The sequence below is a fragment of the Panulirus ornatus genome, chromosome 7 (genome assembly GCF_036320965.1).
Source record: "Panulirus ornatus isolate Po-2019 chromosome 7, ASM3632096v1, whole genome shotgun sequence".
Classification (NCBI taxonomy): domain Eukaryota; kingdom Metazoa; phylum Arthropoda; class Malacostraca; order Decapoda; family Palinuridae; genus Panulirus; species Panulirus ornatus.
In genome coordinates, this window is record NC_092230.1 from 35,537,400 (window position 1) to 35,556,207 (window position 18,808).

At 41.7% G+C, this 18,808-nt stretch overlaps 1 protein-coding gene across 1 annotated transcript in view; it reads right to left on the minus strand.

The window, feature by feature from the left end:
• Positions 1-18,808, minus strand: part of LOC139749523 (RRP12-like protein) — a 249,271-nt gene that overhangs the window by 5,864 nt on the left and 224,599 nt on the right. The window contains exons 15-17 of the mRNA XM_071663484.1: positions 18,255-18,450; positions 17,209-17,336; positions 6,782-6,948 (exon numbers count right to left, since the gene is read on the minus strand). Of these exons, the coding sequence (XP_071519585.1) occupies positions 6,782-6,948; positions 17,209-17,336; positions 18,255-18,450 (491 nt within the window). The remainder of the gene's footprint in view (positions 1-6,781; positions 6,949-17,208; positions 17,337-18,254; positions 18,451-18,808) is intronic.

Consider the following 18,808-nt stretch of genomic DNA (forward strand, 5'->3'; position numbering starts at 1 on the left):
TGGGCTATGGATAGAGTTGTGCGCAGGAGGATGGATGTGCTGGAAATGAGATGTTTGAGGACAATGTGTGGTGTGAGGTGGTTTGATAGAGTGAGTAACGTAAGGGTAAGAGAGATGTGTGGAAATAAAAAGAGCGTGGTTGAGAGAGCAGAAGAGGGTGTTTTGAAGTGGTTTGGGCACATGGAGAGAATGAGTGAGGAAAGATTGACCAAGAGGATATATGTGTCGGAGGTGGAGGGAACAAGGAGAAGAGGGAGACCAAATTGGAGATGGAAAGATGGAGTGAAAAAGATTTTGTGTGATCGGGGCCTGAACATGCAGGAGGGTGAAAGGAGGGCAAGGAATAGAGTGAATTGGAGCGATGTGGTATACAGGGGTTGACGTGCTGTCAGTGGATTGAATCAAGGCATGTGAAGCGTCTGGGGTAAACCATGGAAAGCTGTGTAGGTATGTATATTTGCGTGTGTGGACGTGTGTATGTACATGTGTATGGGGGAGGGGGGTTGGGCCATTTCTTTCGTCTGTTTCCTTGCGCTACCTCGCAAACGCAGGAGACAGCGACAAAGTATAAAAAAAAAAAAAAAAATATATATATATATATATATATATATATATATATATATATATATATATATATATATGTTTGAGGACTATGTGTGGTGTGAGGTGGTTTGATCGAGTAAGTAACGTAAGGGTAAGAGAGATGTGTGGAAATAAAAAGAGCGTGGTTGAGAGAGCAGAAGAGGGTGTTTTGAAATGGTTTGGGCACATGGAGAGAATGAGTGAGGAAAGATTGACCAAGAGGATATATGTGTTGGAGGTGGAGGGAACGAGGAGAAGTGGGAGACCAATTTGGAGGTGGAAAGATGGAGTGAAAAAGATTTTGTGTGATCGGGGCCTGAACATGCAGGAGGGTGAAAGGAGGGCAAGAAATAGAGTGAATTGGATCGATGTGGTATACTGGGGTTGACGTGCTGTCAGTGGATTGAATCAGGGCATGTGAAGCGTCTGGGGTAAACCATGGAAAGCTGTGTAGGTATGTATATTTGCGTGTGTGGACGTATGTATATACAAGTGTATGGGGGTGGGTTGGGCCATTTCTTTCGTCTGTTTCCTTGCGCTACCTTGCAAGCACGGGAGACAGCGACAAAGCAAAAAAAAAAAAAAAAAAAAAAATATATATATATATATATATATATATATATATATATATATATATATATATATATATATTGGGAAAGAGCAGTGTGGTTTCAGAAGTGGTAGAGGATGTGTGGATCAGGTGTTTGCTTTGAAGGATGTATGTGAGAAATACTTAGAAAAGCAAATGGATTTGTTTGTAGGATTTATGGATCTGGAGAAGGCATATGATAGAGTTGATAGAGATGCTCTGTGGAAGGTATTAAGAATATATGGTGTGGGAGGCAAGTTGTTAGAAGCAGTGAAAGGTTTTTATCGAGGATGTAAGGCATGTGTACGTGTAGGAAGAGAGGAAAGTGATTGGTGCTCAGTGAATGTAGGTTTGCGGCAGGGGTGTGTGATGTCTCCATGGTTGTTTAATTTGTTTATGGATGGGGTTGTTAGGGAGGTGAATGCAAGAGTTTTGGAAAGAGGGGCAAGTATGAAGTCTGTTGGGGATGAGAGAGCTTGGGAAGTCAGTCAGTTGTTGTTCGCTGATGATACAGCGCTGGTGGCTGATTCATGTGAGAAACTGCAGAAGCTGGTGACTGAGTTTGGTAAAGTGTGTGAAAGAAGAAAGTTAAGAGTAAATGTGAATAAGAGCAAGGTTATTAGGTACAGTAGGGTTGAGGGTCAAGTCAATTGGGAGGTAAGTTTGAATGGAGAAAAACTGGAGGAAGTAAAGTGTTTTAGATATCTGGGAGTGGATCTGGCAGCGGATGTAACCATGGAAGCGGAAGTGGATCATTGGGTGGGGGAGGGGGCAAAAATCCTGGGAGCCTTGAAGAATGTGTGGAAGTTGAGAACATTATCTCGGAAAGCAAAAATGGGTATGTTTGAAGGAATGGTGGTTCCAACAATGTTGTATGGTTGCGAGGCGTGGGCTATGGATAGAGTTGTGCGCAGGAGGATGGATGTGCTGGAAATGAGATGTTTGAGGACAATGTGTGGTGTGAGGTGGTTTGATCGAGTAAGTAACGTAAGGGTAAGAGAGATGTGTGGAAATAAAAAGAGCGTGGTTGAGAGAGCAGAAGAGGGTGTTTTGAAATGGTTTGGGCACATGGAGAGAATGAGTGAGGAAAGATTGACCAAGAGGATATATGTGTCAGAGGTGGAGGGAACGAGGAGAAGTGGGAGACCAATTTGGAGGTGGAAAGATGGAGTGAAAAAGATTTTGTGTGATCGGGGCCTGAACATGCAGGAGGGTGAAAGGAGGGCAAGGAATAGAGTGAATTGGAGCGATGTGGTATACCGGGGTTGACGTGCTGTCAGTGGATTGAATCAAGGCATGTGAAGCGTCTGGGGTAAACCATGGAAAGCTGTGTAGGTATGTATATTTGCGTGTGTGGACGTATGTATATACATGTGTATGGGGGGGGGTTGGGCCATTTCTTTCGTCTGTTTCCTTGCGCTACCTCGCAAACGCGGGAGACAGCGACAAAGTATAATATAATAAAATAATAATATATATATATTACGTGTTAATTGACATGCGTGCGAAAGAGAGACTTTTGGATGTTAATGTGCTGAGAGGTGCAACTGGAGGGATATCTGATCATTATCTTGTGGAGGCTAAGGTGAAGATTTGTATGGGTTTTCAGAAAAGAAGAGTGAATGTTGGGGTGAAGAGGGTGGTGAGAGTAAGTGAGCTTGGGAAGGAGACCTGTGTGATGAAGTACCAGGAGAGACTGAGTACAGAATGGAAAAAGGTGAGAACAATGGAAGTAAGGGGAGTGGGGGAGGAATGGGATGTATTTAGGGAATCAGTGATGGATTCCGCAAAAGATGCTCGTGGCATGAGAAGAGTGGGAAGTGGGTTGATTAGAAAGGGTAGTGAGTGGTGGGATGAAGAAGTAAGAGTATTAGTGAAAGAGAAGAGAGAGGCATTTGGACGATTTTTGCAGGGAAAAAATGAAATTGAGTGGGAGATGTATAAAAGAAAGAGACAGGAGGTCAAGAGAAAGGTGCAAGAGGTGAAAACAAGGGCAAATGAGAGTTGGGGTGAGAGAGTATCATTAAATTTTAGGGAGAATAAAAAGATGTTCTGGAAGGAGGTAAATAAAGTGCGTAAGACAAGGGAGCAAATGGGAACTTCAGTGAAGGGTGCAAATGGGGAGGTGATAACAAGTAGTGGTGATGTGAGAAGGAGATGGAGTGAGTATTTTGAAGGTTTGTTGAATGTGTTTGATGATAGAGTGGCAGATATAGGGTGTTTTGGTCGAGGTGGTGTGCAAAGTGAGAGGGTTAGGGAAAATGATTTGGTAAACAGAGAAGAGGTAGTGAAAGCTTTGCGGAAGATGAAAGCCGGCAAGGCAGCAGGTTTGGATGGTATTGCAGTGGAATTTATTAAAAAAGGGGGTGACTGTATTGTTGACTGGTTGGTAAGGTTATTTAATGTATGTATGACTCATGGTGAGGTGCCTGAGGATTGGCAGAATGCGTGCATAGTGCCATTGTACAAAGGCAAAGGGGATAAGAGTGAGTGCTCAAATTACAGAGGTATAAGTTTCTTGAGTATTCCTGGCAAATTATATGGGAGGGTATTGATTGAGAGGGTGAAGGCATGTACAGAGCATCAGATTGGGGAAGAGCAGTGTGGTTTCAGAAGTGGTAGAGGATGTGTGGGTCAGGTGTTTGCTTTGAAGAATGTATGTGAGAAATACTTAGAAAAGCAAATGGATTTGTATGTAGCATTTATGGATCTGGAGAAGGCATATGATAGAGTTGATAGAGATGCTCTGTGGAAGGTATTAAGAATATATGGTGTGGGAGGAAAGTTGTTAGAAGCAGTGAAAAGTTTTTATCGAGGATGTAAGGCATGTGTACGTGTAGGAAGAGAGGAAAGTGATTGGTTCTCAGTGAATGTAGGTTTGCGGCAGGGGTGTGTGATGTCTCCATGGTTGTTTAATTTGTTTATGGATGGGGTTGTTAGGGAGGTAAATGCAAGAGTTTTGGAAAGAGGGGCAAGTATGAAGTCTGTTGGGTATGAGAGAGCTTGGGAAGTGAGTCAGTTGTTGTTCGCTGATGATACAGCGCTGGTGGCTGATTCATGTGAGAAACTGCAGAAGCTGGTGACTGAGTTTGGTAAAGTGTGTGGAAGAAGAAAGTTAAGAGTAAATGTGAATAAGAGCAAGGTTATTAGGTACAGTAGGGTTGAGGGTCAAGTCAATTGGGAGGTGAGTTTGAATGGAGAAAAACTGGAGGAAGTGAAGTGTTTTAGATATCTGGGAGTGGATCTGGCAGCGGATGGAACCATGGAAGCGGAAGTGGATCATAGGGTGGGGGAGGGGGCGAAAATTCTGGGGGCCTTGAAGAATGTGTGGAAGTCGAGAACATTATCTCGGAAAAGCAAAAATGGGTATGTTTGAAGGAATAGTGGTTCCAACAATGTTGTATGGTTGCGAGGCGTGGGCTATGGATAGAGTTGTGCGCAGGAGGATGGATGTGCTGGAAATGAGATGTTTGAGGACAATGTGTGGTGTGAGGTGGTTTGATCGAGTGAGTAACGTAAGGGTAAGAGAGATGTGTGGAAATAAAAAGAGCGTGGTTGAGAGAGCAGAAGAGGGTGTTTTGAAGTGGTTTGGGCACATGGAGAGAATGAGTGAAGAAAGATTGACCAAGAGGATATATGTGTCGGAGGTGGAGGGAACGAGGAGAAGAGGGAGACCAAATTGGAGGTGGAAAGATGGAGTGAAAAAGATTTTGTGTGATCGGGGCCTGAACATGCAGGAGGGTGAAAGGAGGGCAAGGAATAGAGTGAATTGGAGCGATGTGGTATACCGGGGTTGACGTGCTGTCAGTGGATTGAATCAAGGCATGTGAAGCGTCTGGGGTAAACCATGGAAAGCTGTGTAGGTATGTATATTTGCGTGTGTGGACGTATGTATATACATGTGTATGGGGGGGGGTTGGGCCATTTCTTCTGTCTGTTTCCTTGCGCTACCTCGCAAACGCGGGAGACAGCGACAAAGTATAATAAAAAAAAAATAATATATATATATATATATCCCTGGGGATAGGGGAGAAAGAATACTTCCCATGTATTCCCTGCGTGTCGTAGAAGGCGACTAAAAGGGGAGGGAGTGGGGGCCTGGAAATCTTCCCCTCTCGGTTTTTTTTTTTTTTTTTTTTTTTTTTTCCCCAAAGAAGGAACAGAGAATTGGGCCAGGTGAGGGTATTCCCTCAGGGGCCCAGTCCTCTGTTCTTAACGCTACCTCGCTAATGTGGGAAATGGCGAATAGTTTGAAAGAAGATATATATATATATATATATATATATCTTTCTTTTTTCTTTCAAACTATTCGCCATTTCCCGCGTTAGCGAGGTAGCGTTAAGAACAGAGGACTGGGCCTTTGAGGGCACATCCTCACCTGGCCCCCTTCTCTGCTCCTTTTTTTTTTTGCTTTGTCGCTGCCTCCCGCATTTGCGAGGTAGCGCAAGGAAACAGACGAAAGAAATATATATATATATATATATATATATATATATATATATATATATATATATATATATATATATATTGGAAAGGATCACAATTGTGCGTGTGATCAAGATATTCCTATTAATCCACAGGGAAAATGAAACACGATAAGTTCCCAAGTGCACTTTCGTGAAATAATCACATCATCAGGGGAGACACAAGAGAGAAATATAAGTCAGTTGATATAGCTTCGTCTCTTCGATGTATATCAACTGACTTATATTTCTCTCTTGTGTCTCCCCTGATGATGTGATTATTACACGAAAGTGCACTTGAGAACTTATCGTGTTTCATTTTCCTCGTGGACTCATAGGAATATATATATATACATAAATGTAATTTCCTCACCTTCCCGAAAAAGTGACAAATGACATCAAACTCTTATAGTTATGGAAGTACAATGAATTAACAGGAACACACACACACACTGTTGAGAAAAAATCTTTACTTGCATATACAGGCATTCAGCACATACATTCTCCTGAACAGAATACATAACCTTTCTGGGCAGAACAAAGTGAAGAGTCGGAAAAAGCTGCAAGAATCTTCCATAGCCCACCATGATGTCAAAAGTTAATGAGAAAAATTGCAAATGTACTCTACAGTGCACAGATAGGATGTACTATTTGCAACTGGAAAATCCTAAAGGGCATAGTTCCTAATATGCACTCAAAAATATTATCTTACTGACATGGAAGGCATTGAAAACTGTAAAATATCATAGTAAAATGTAAAAGTGCAGTTACTACAATTTATGAAAAGAGTCTAAACATCAGGGGGGCAAAATTGTTCCATACACTGCCTGCAGCCATTAGTAACATTATGGACTGTTAGTGGAAATATTAAGCTGGTCCATGACTGGTACATACAATGTGACAACATGAAATCTTGGTCAGAAAAAGACACGTGGGTACAGAGGACTTTTAAACCGAATGAAGGTACACTAAAGGTAAAAAGGATGTCTCAATGTCCTGGATTCCCTGAATACCTTTAGCTTAACAAGTAATGAAACTACATATCCTGAAATGCTAAATGCATATTTATGAGTACAGTCCACACTCATAAGTAATGACTGCAGTTCCTCTTTCACACAAAAAACTAAAACAATCTTAAAAGTCTTACCTCTTGTTGAGTCTCTCCTTTGAGAACTGCACATAAGCATAAGGAGACATCTTGCCCTTTTTCATCATGTCTCCACCAGCCTTCTTAGCCCGAAACTCTGACCCATAATCAAACGATTTTTTGGATGACTTCTTCTTGTTCTCCATAAGGGGCCCAGCACCTGCAATCTACAAAAGAAAATAACAATCACAGTCTTTTTATAACTAACTATCTTTCCTGCTTGTGTGGTAGTGTTGGGAACAAATGAACAATTGCCTCAATCATACACATCGAATCTCTAGCTACCATATATTACATTCAATATACTGATACTAGAGCCTATCATTCCAAGGCAAACCCCACTTCATGATTAAACTTGACCACTTCATATGCCCTGATTCAATCCATTGGAAGTACAATGGCACCCCATATATCACATCAATCCAATCCACCCTATGCAATGAATGCCTCTCACCCTTGTAACTAATCAAGCCCCAGTACTTTGAAGCCTCCTTAACTCTATCCTCTAATCTTCTCAGTCTTCTCCAAATCCTTCCTCCCACTACTTCTGATGCACAGATCTCTCGATCAGTCTTTCTTTGTTCATCCTCTCCATATGTATGAACCATTTCAGTACATGTTAGTCAGCCCCCTCAAACAAATTGCACTTACTGCTACACATCTTTCTAATAGTCACTACTTACACAATACACCCTCCTCACGCTTCACATCAACCTCAGGTATTTTGATTCCAATACATCCATCCTCTTCAGTTCTTTTGCTTTTAAGGTCTCACTTAAGAGTTATAACAACTATACCTTCAACCATATCCATCTTTACCCCTATAGACAGTAACCTCTCCTTCCACAAGCTTCTTAACCCTTAAATGGCAACCTACATTAACAGATGTTCAATAGAAAACTGAAAGTCAACATCAATTATATTCAAAACTTTCCCACTTCTGTTTACATAGCCAGCTGATTTACTGTACCATTGGTAGCTTGTAGAACTCCCTTCCATTAGTAAGAACATAGTGAATTCCATGGACCTGGAATTCATGCGTGCACAATGACCCGATTGACAATTTATTGATTACTGGAAAATCTAGGTGATTCATACATCCTCTATCACTCCTGAAACCACATTGCCCCTCCACTGTATGATGCTTTGGAAACAATACTACCCTCTCAATCACCAATATCCCACACTACTTAACAACACAAAAATATCATAAATCTGTCATTTCAAAATTCATCTTCATCCCTCTTGCCTTAATACAATGGCATTTTGTTAATCTTCAGGCACTTCACCATGATCCATACATATGCTGAAAATCCTGGCAAATCAACAACACAGTCATCTCCCTTCCTTACGACATTCAACAGCAATACCATCCACTCCAGCCACCTTAGCACTTTTCATATTCTGCAAGAATTTTACCATTTCTTCACTAAACCACTTGCCATGACTCTCATTCTGCATAACTTATCAACTCAAACACTCTACATCTCCCATCTTATCATCAACCACATTAAACAATCCTTCAACCACTCACTCCATCTCCTCACCTCATCACTACCTGTTTTCACTTCCTCAATTGCCCCAATCATCAATGTTTCTATTTGTTCTATTGTTCTGATACTATAAACTTCTTCCAAAACAACTTCTTTTCTCCTTGTAGTTTGCTATTACTCAATTACCCCAACTCTCACTTGCCCTCTTTATCAGCACCCTGCACCCTCCTCTTGACCTCCTGCCTCTTTCTCTTGTACATATCAGTCATTAGCACTTCTTCCCAGTAAGTACCACCCATATACCTCTCTTTTCTCTTTCATTGGCAAATTACCTTGCTATCTCATCATTCATTACCTCTTTACATCTGCCCACCTCCCACCTACTGCATGCCACACATATTTCTCAAATGTGCCAGCAATGCCTCCCTAAACACCTCTCATTCCTCAATTACTCCCCTACCTTCGATTATGCTCACCTTACGCCATTCTACACCAAATTTTTCCAGGTATTTCTTTGCTCGAGTCTCTTTTCCAAGCCACTTACTTTCATCACCCTCTTCTCACCCACATCACTTTCTCTTTTCCAAAAATTCTACGTATCTTCACCCTTGCCTCCAACAGTTAATGATCAGTCTTCCCATCAGATGCCCCTTTCAGCAAATTCATGTGCAAACGTCTCTCTCCTGATTGCCTATCAATCATTATGTAATCCATTAATGCCAACAAATCATCTTTCTTACTCACCCTTGTATACCTATAAATGTCTAACTTTTTAAACCAGGTATTCATTCCCATTCACAAGTCTTTTTTCAACACACAACTCCACAAGCTGTTCACCAATTCTATTCACCTTATTGAATACCTTATGCCCCCAATTATACCCTCAGCTGCTACAATGCTCATTTTTTAAATCATCCATCAATAATAATTAGTCACGTCGAAACTGCTGACGTGCACCCTAAGCTGTTTCTAAAACACTTAGCTCCTTTCATCATTCATTTTGTGCCTAAAGGCATAAACACATAATCAACTATTTCTCATAATTCCCTTTCAGTCTTACCCAAAGCAGTCTGAAGCTCATTTCCTTAAACTCTACCATATATTCTCACAACATCTGCTCCAGTTGTAGTGCTACCCTACAGTAACCCCTGACTTTACCCCAAAGACATAAAACCATTCTTTCCACTTACCCTTGAGCTTTGTTCACTCTAAGCAAGAACATCTAGGTTCCATTCCTCAACCACACTGCCTATCTCTCCATTCTTCTCATCTTCAAAGATAATGAGCATTCCTCACTTTGCTCCTTTTTCTCCTCCATCTTTAAGAGTTTGACATACAAGAAGGGAAGGGTTTGCAGCCCCTTGTTCCTGCTCCCACCCTTAGTTGCTTTCTACAATAGGCTAGGAATACATGAATAAAATTTTTTTCTCCCTTATCCTGATTCTGGAGTGTAAATCCCTTATCCTTCTCCTGTTCTTCCTTTCACTAAGTAATGATCACTTTTATTTGCATTTTCTAATGCATTCTGATTTCATATTCCTAAGTCCTTCTCCTGCCTTAGCATGGTAGCAACAAGAACAAACAAACAACAGCCTCACTTGCACACATCCAATACCTAGTTGACATGCATAATGTACTGAAACCAGAGGCTATCATCCAAAGCCATGCCCTACAGTCTGTTCCATGGTTTATCTTTACAACTTTATTTTGCCTTGGTTCTGCACATTGACAGCATGATGCCCCAACATATAATTCCCTTAGATCCAATTCACTATATTCTATGTATGACTTACCCTCCAAGATGTTCAAACCCTTATATCTAAAAGTTTCTTCAATTAACTTCATCCTTCTATCCCCATTCATGACGTCAGTTCTTGATGAATCCAGGACTCCTAATTATCATTCATCAAGCAAGATGTACGGAGGGCACTACACATTTTTCCTGCTTTTTCGGAAAAATCTTGTCGCAGATAAGTACACCCCTTCCTCACTCCACTTCTGACATGCAGATCCTTTTAGTCATTTCTTCTGCTCATCCTCTCCACATGTCTAAACTACACCTTAGTCAGTTCTCATGATCAGACTGTACTTGCTATCAAACCTCTGTCTTACACTGTCACTCCTTAGATGATCAGCCTCTCTCACACCACTGATTGTCTTCAGACATTTTATGACAAAAATGTTAATTCTCTACCTTTCTCTTGAATTCATGACCCAAGACTAACATTCATAAAACACAGCCTGGATTCCTATGCCTTTAAAAATACCCATCTTTAACACAATGACTTCTCCTTTCAATATATGAATTCTGATGTTTTTGTACTTTCAAATATTTTCAGTATGAAAATACCAAAAGAATAAGTGGGGATTACAAGCAATGGAAAAATTTTGCAAATGAAAATGGAGAGGTTGGTTTCACTCAACTTTGTGGACAAAATGAAAAAAGTAAGGGGCACTTTTATGTGGGTGAAAATCCGTTTCACTTTATTGCACAGGGCTTGGGTTGAAGATATAAATATCTATGACTGGTATTTGGAGACTGTATACACTGCATTCATCCCATTCATCTGGGAATGGAGTAGTGATAATAAATAGATTGATAGAAATCATAAAAGATTATACACCAGGTGCAATGCTAAAATTATGAGACGTTACAAGGTGATATGAACTAACACAAAATAAAGTAAAAGAAATGGTTTGTAGACAGGAAAAACATAATTCTTTTGTAAAACTGGCAAAGAGGTAACAGATAATGGCTAGAAATATTTTTTATTCTGGGATGCTGATCAAACCAGATAATACAGTTGATAACATGAAAACAGCATTGGTAACCCCTGCTTCAGCGATCAGGGCTTGAACATACAGGAGGGTGAGAGGTGTGCAAAGAATAGAGTGAATTAAAATGATGAGATATATCAGGGTTGACATGCTGTCAATGGACTGAACCAGGCCCTGTGAAGCATCTGGGGTAAACCATGCAAAGATCTGTGGGGCCTGGATGTGGAAAGGGAGCTGTGGTTTCAGTGCATTACACATGAGAGCTAGAGACTGAATGTGAATGAACGTCGTCTTTTTTTGTCTGTTCCTGGTGCTGCCTCACTGGAGGGGAGGAGGAGATGCTATTTCATGTGCAGCAGGGTGGCGACGGGAACGGATGAAGGCAGCAAATATGGATATGTACATGTGTATATATGTATATGTCTGTGTATGTATATGTATGCATATACTGAAATGCATATGTATGTATATGTGTGTGTGTGGGCATTTATATATATACATGTGTATGTGGGTGAGTTGGGACATTCCTCATCTGTTTCCTTGTGCTACTAACTAATGCGGGAGATGGTGGTTAAGTAAAATGAATACAAATAAATATTTTCTATTATACTCTTTTTTTATAATACTTCAGCGCTGTTTCCCACGTCAGTGAGGCAGCACATGGAAACAGAAGAAAAATGGCCCAATCACCAACATACACATTTATGTACATAAACACCCATACACGCACATATATATGCATATACATTTCAATGTATACATACATATACATACAAAGACATATACATATATACACATGTACATATTCATACTTGCTGCCTTCATCCATTCCTGTCGCCAGCCCGCCACACACAAAACAGCATCCCCTCCCATCCCCTTCCAGCAAGGTAGTGCCAGGAAAAGACAAAAAGGCCAAATTCATTCACACTCAGTCTCTAGCTGTCATGTGTAATGCACCGAAACCACAGCTCCCTTTCCACATCCAGGCCCCACAAAACTTTCCATGGTTAACCCCAGACACTTCACATGCTCCAGTTCAATCCACTGACAGCACGTCCACCCCGGTACACCACATCGTTCCAATTCACTCTATTCCACGCATGCCTTTCACCCTCCTCTAGGTTCAGGTCCGGATTGCTCAAAATCTTTTTCACTCCATCTTTCCACCTCCAATTTGGTCTTCCACTTCTCCTTCTTCCCACCACCTCTGACACATATATCCTCTTTGTCAATCTTTCCTCACTCATTCTCTCCATGTGTCCAAACCATTTCATAGACCCTCTTCTGCTCTCTCAACCACATTCTTTCTATTACCACACATCTCTCTTACCCTTTCATTACTTACTTGATCAAACCACCTCACACCACATACTGTCCTCAAACATTTCATTTCCAACACATCCACCCTCCTCCGCAAAACTTCTATAGCCCAGGCCTCGCAACCATATAACATTGTTGGAACCACTAGTCCTTCAAACATACCCATTTTTGCTCTCCAAGGTAACATTCTTGCCTTCCACACATTCTTCAATGCTCCCAGAACCTTCGCTCCCTCCCCCACCCTGTGACTCACTTCCACTTCCAGGGTTCCATCTGCTGCCAAGTCCACTCCCAGATATCTAAAACACTTCACTTCCTCCAGTTTTTCTCCATTCAAACTTTTTCTTCATTATCATTATCATACTTTGTCACTGTCTCCCGCGTTAGCAAGTCAGCGCAAGGAAACAGACGAAAGAATGGCCCAACCCACCCACATACACATGTATATACATACACGTCTACACATAGCACATCTACATATCTATGCATCTCAACATATACATATATATACATACACAGACATATACATATATACACATGTACATAATTCATACTGTCTGCCCTTATTCATTCCCGTCGCCACCTCGCCACACATGAAATGACAACACCCTCCCCCGCATGTGCATGAGGTAGCGCTAGGAAAAGACAACAAACAAAGGCCACATTTGTTCACACTTAGTCTCTAGCTGTCCTGTATAATGCAAAGACACCACAGCTCCCTTTCCACATCCAGGTCCTACAAAACTTTCCATGGTTTACCCCAGATGTTTCACATGCCCTGGTTCCATCCAATTTACTCTACTCCTTGCACGCCTTTCACCCTCCTGTATGTTCAGGCCCCGATCACTCAAAATCTTTTTCACTCCATCTTTCCACCTCCAATTTGGTCTCCCACTTCTCCTCGTTCCCTCCACCTCTGACACATATATCCTCTTGGTCAATCTTTCCTCACTCATTCTCTCCATGTGCCCAGACCATTTCAAAACACCCTCTTCTGCTCTCTCAACCATACTCTTTTTATTACCACACATCTCTCTTACCTTTTCATTACTTATGCAATCAAACCACCTCACACCACATATTGTCCTCAAACATCTCATTTCCAGCACATCCACCCTCCTCTACACAACTCTATCTATAGCCCACGCCTCGCAACCATATAATGTTGTTGGAACCACTATTCCTTCAAACATACCCATTTTTGCTTTCCAAGATAACGTTTTCGACTTCCACACATTTTTCAACACTCCCAGAACTTTCACCCCCTCCCCCACCCTATGATTCACTTCCGCTTGCATGGTTCCATCCACTGCCAAATCCATTCCCAGATATCTAAAACACTTCACTTCCTCCAGTTTTTCTCCATTCAAACTTACCTCCCAATTGACTTGTCCCTCAACCTTATTGTACCTAATAACCTTGCTCTTATTCATATTCACTCTCAGCTTTCTTCTTTCACACACTTTACCAAACTCAGTCACCACCTTCTGCAGTTTCTCACCCAAATCAGCCACCAGAGTTGTATCATCAGCAAACAACAACTGACTCACTTCCCAAGTTCTCTCATCCACAACAGACTGCATACTTGCCCCTCTTTCCAAAACTCTTGCATTCCCCTTCCGAACAACCCCATCCATAAAGAAATCAAACACCATGGAGACATCACACACCCCTGCCACAAACCAACATTCACTGAGAACCAATCACTTTCCTCTCTTCCTACACGTACACATCCCTTACATCCTCGATAAAAACTTTTCATTGCTTCTAACAACTTACCTCCCACACCATATATTCTTAATACCTTCCACAGAGCATCTCTATCAACTCTATCATATGCCTTCTTCAGATCCATAAATGCTACATACAAATCCATTTGTTTTTCTAAGTATTTCTCACATACATTCTTCAAAGCAAACACCTGATCTACACATCCTCTACCACTTCTGAATCCACACTGCTCTTCCCGAATCTGATGCTCTGTAAATGCCTTTACCCTCTCAATCAATACCCTCCCATGTAATGAAAGCCGGCAAGGCAGCAGGTTTGGATGGTATTGCAGTGGAATTTATTAAAAAAGGGGGTGACTGTATTGTTGACTGGTTGGTAAGGTTATTTAATGTATGTATGACTCATGGTGAGGTGCCTGAGGATTGGCGGAATGCGTGCATAGTGCCATTGTACAAAGGCAAAGGGGATAAGAGTGAGTGCTCAAATTACAGAGGTATAAGTTTGTTGAGTATTCCTGGTAAATTATATGGGAGGGTATTGATTGAGAGGGTGAAGGCATGTACAGAGCATCAGATTGGGGAAGAGCAGTGTGGTTTCAGAAGTGGTAGAGGATGTGTGGATCAGGTGTTTGCTTTGAAGAATGTATGTGAGAAATACTTAGAAAAGCAAATGGATTTGTATGTAGCATTTATGGATCTGGAGAAGGCATATGATAGAGTTGATAGAGATGCTCTGTGGAAGGTATTAAGAATATATGGTGTGGGAGGAAAGTTGTTAGAAGCAGTGAAAAGTTTTTATCGAGGATGTAAGGCATGTGTACGTGTAGGAAGAGAGGAAAGTGATTGGTTCTCAGTGAATGTAGGTTTGCGGCAGGGGTGTGTGATGTCTCCATGGTTGTTTAATTTGTTTACGGATGGGGTTGTTAGGGAGGTAAATGCAAGAGTTTTGGAAAGAGGGGCAAGTATGAAGTCTGTTGGGGATGAGAGAGCTTGGGAAGTGAGTCAGTTGTTGTTCGCTGATGATACAGCGCTGGTGGCTGATTCATGTGTGAAACTGCAGAAGCTGGTGACTGAGTTTGGTAAAGTGTGTGGAAGAAGAAAGTTAAGAGTAAATGTGAATAAGAGCAAGGTTATTAGGTACAGTAGGGTTGAGGGTCAAGTCAATTGGGAGGTGAGTTTGAATGGAGAAAAACTGGAGGAAGTGAAGTGTTTTAGATATCTGGGAGTGGATCTGGCAGCGGATGGAACCATGGAAGCGGAAGTGGATCATAGGGTGGGGGAGGGGGCGAAAATTCTGGGGGCCTTGAAGAATGTGTGGAAGTCGAGAACATTATCTCGGAAAGCAAAAATGGGTATGTTTGAAGGAATAGTGGTTCCAACAATGTTGTATGGTTGCGAGGCGTGGGCTATGGATAGAGTTGTGCGCAGGAGGATGGATGTGCTGGAAATGAGATGTTTGAGGACAATGTGTGGTGTGAGGTGGTTTGATCGAGTGAGTAACGTAAGGGTAAGAGAGATGTGTGGAAATAAAAAGAGCGTGGTTCAGAGAGCAGAAGAGGGTGTTTTGAAGTGGTTTGGGCACATGGAGAGAATGAGTGAGGAAAGATTGACCAAGAGGATATATGTGTCGGAGGTGGAGGGAATGAGGAGAAGAGGGAGACCAAATTGGAGGTGGAAAGATGGAGTGAAAAAGATTTTGTGTGATTGGGGCCTGAACATGCAGGAGGGTGAAAGGAGGGCAAGGAATAGAGTGAATTGGAGCAATGTGGTATACCGGGGTTGACGTGCTGTCAGTGGATTGAATCAAGGCATGTGAAGCGTCTGGGGTAAACCATGGAAAGCTGTGTAGGTATGTATATTTGCGTGTGTGGACGTATGTATATACATGTGTATGGGGGGGGGGGTTGGGCCATTTCTTTCGTCTGTTTCCTTGCGCTACCTCGCAAACGCGGGAGACAGCAACAAAGTATAATAAAAAATAATAAAAATAATAATTTCCCAGGAATACTCAACAAACTTATACCTTTGTTATTTGAGCACTCACTCTTATCCCCTTTGCCTTTGTACAATGGCACAATGCAAGCATTCCACCAACCCTCAGGCACCTCACCATGAGTCATACATACATCAAATAACCTTACCAACCAGTCAACAATACAGTCATCCCCTTTATTAATAAATTTCACTGCAATGCCATCCAAACCCGCTGCCTTGCCGGCTTTCATCTTCCGCAAAGCTTTTACTACTTCTTCTCTGTTTACCAAATCATTCTCCCTAACCCTCTCACTTTGCACATCACTTCGACCAAAACACCCTATATCTGCCACTCTATCATCAAACACATTCAACAAACCTTCAAAATACTCACTCCATCTCCTTCTCACATCACCACTACTTGTAATCAACTCCCCATTTGCCCCCTTCACTGATGTTCCTCTTTGTTCCCTTGTCTTACGCACTTTATTTACCTCCTTCCAAAACATCTTTTCATTCTCCCTAAAATTTGATGATACCCTCTCACTCCAACTCTCATTTGCCCTCTTTTTCGCCTCTTGCACCTTTCTCTTGACCTCGTGCCTCTTTCCTTTATATATCTCCCAGTCATTTGCATTATTTCCCTGCAAAAATCATCCAAATGCCTCTCTCTTCTCTTTCACTAATAATCTTACTTCTTCATCCCACCACTCACTACTCTTTCTAATCTGCCCACCTCCCACGCTTTTCATGCCACAAGCATCTTTTGCACAAGCAATCACTGCTTCCCTAAATACACCCCATTCCTCCCCACTTCCCTTACATCCTTTGCTCTCACCTTTTTCCATTCTGCACTCAGTCTCTGGTACTTCCTCACACAAGTCTCCTTCCCAAGCTCACTTACTCTCACCCCTCTCTTCACCCCAACATTCTCTCTTCTTTTCTGAAAAGCTCTACAAATCTTCACCTTCACCTCCACAGGATAATGATCAGACATCCCTCCAGTTGCACCTCTCAGCACATCAACATCCAAAAGTCTCTCTTTTGCACGCCTATCAATTAACATGTAATCCAATAACACTCTCTGGCCATCTCTCCTACTTACATACGTATACGTATATTCCCCTCATACCTTTTTACGAGGTTGTAGTGGTTCACTGGAACCTTCACTCTGAGTTCTCTGGCGCTTCTTTATTTTCCCATCTTGTGCGCCAGCCTTCATGTCCAAGAACTCATCAATGTCTTCCATAAAATCCATCTCTAGTGAAAGAGTCATAGCATTAATACCTCACACACCTTCACTTTTATAATACAAAGACATCCAGTTAAAAATTACTGACAGTGTTTACATTTCACCTATGCAAAAGGTCTTCACAAAGTTATAGGTTTTCCCAAAGTATATCCCATGAAGAATCTTCTCCAAATGCTTAAGGTACTACACAGCTGCATATTCAAATGTTGTACAACATTTTAGATGGGGCCCCAAGATCTCCCTCTCAATACCATGCTCCAGCCTTCAAGTCCAGGAACTCATCAGTGTCTACCATAAAATCCATCTCTACTAAAAGAGTCATTATATCAAAACCTTAAAAACCTTCACCTGTACAATGCAGGCACATTACCAGTACTACCTGCCTGGGTGTCAGGAGGGTTTGTGACATCTGCTCAGTTAGCCAGAACTTTAGTGGCAGTCAAGTTGCACTCCTCTGACCCAGATAGCTGTCTTTTCTTTCTGTCCACAAATATACAATCTCTCATTGTCATATGCAACATCTGACAACACCTAACTCAAACTCACGCAGCTCATTCTTGGGAACTAAATTTTTCTGCGGTGAACACCATGTGCTAGCCCTGCCTTTAGGCAAAACAGTAGGGGCAGTAGATAGAAGTAGTTGGTAGGAACATTTAGGCATGATTATGAGGAAGGAAAATTAGTTAGAAGCAGTAGGTAGGAGCATTAGATAGAAGTAATTGTTATGTACATCGAAAGAGCCTCTGCAAACACAGCAGTAGACTCTGCCAGTGGACTGTTATGAGTGAGGAACTAAGGGCTAAGAAGCGGCACTGGAGTTCTTTAGTCATGGAGACTCTGTAGCCATGGCCAACCCTTTGAGAGAGATATAGATGGACAGACTGATACATTACGAGTAGCCTACATCCCCTGCTACATAAACTTACCTGAGGTCTGGTTTCTCTTCAGCTCCTTACTGCCATCATCTGTAATAATAAGTTTACCCGTTTTCTTGTCTATCTTGAAGCCCCTGGCATCCTCATCATCAGTTGTTGAATTCTTCTTATGAGAAGCACTCGGAATGGGATGCTTGGAGATGAGAGACTGGCCAGCAGAGGCATCTAAGAAATCCACTATCTCCTCCTGCACAAAAGATTGCAACATGAGTGTTAACTGGAAAGTACCTATACTCTTTTCTCCAAATCACCTTACTAATGTGGAACTTTCTGGATAAGTAAAGATTAAAACCATAATCAATCTAAGTACTTCCAACTCAAAGGAATTTTCAGTCTGGAGGCAATAGTGAGTCTACAGCCAATAAGTAACAGCTATCAGCTTTGTCTCACTTTCTGATAAGCACTGGGTCTTTCACCTGCAAATATAGCATGTAAATTTTTAAAGTCTGGGGTTCTCCTGTTTGATAAGTCTAAAGTAAACAAACTAATCAAGCAAAGCAAGGTTCTATGTCTGATATATTTCCTAGTCCTCCAGCAGGATGATT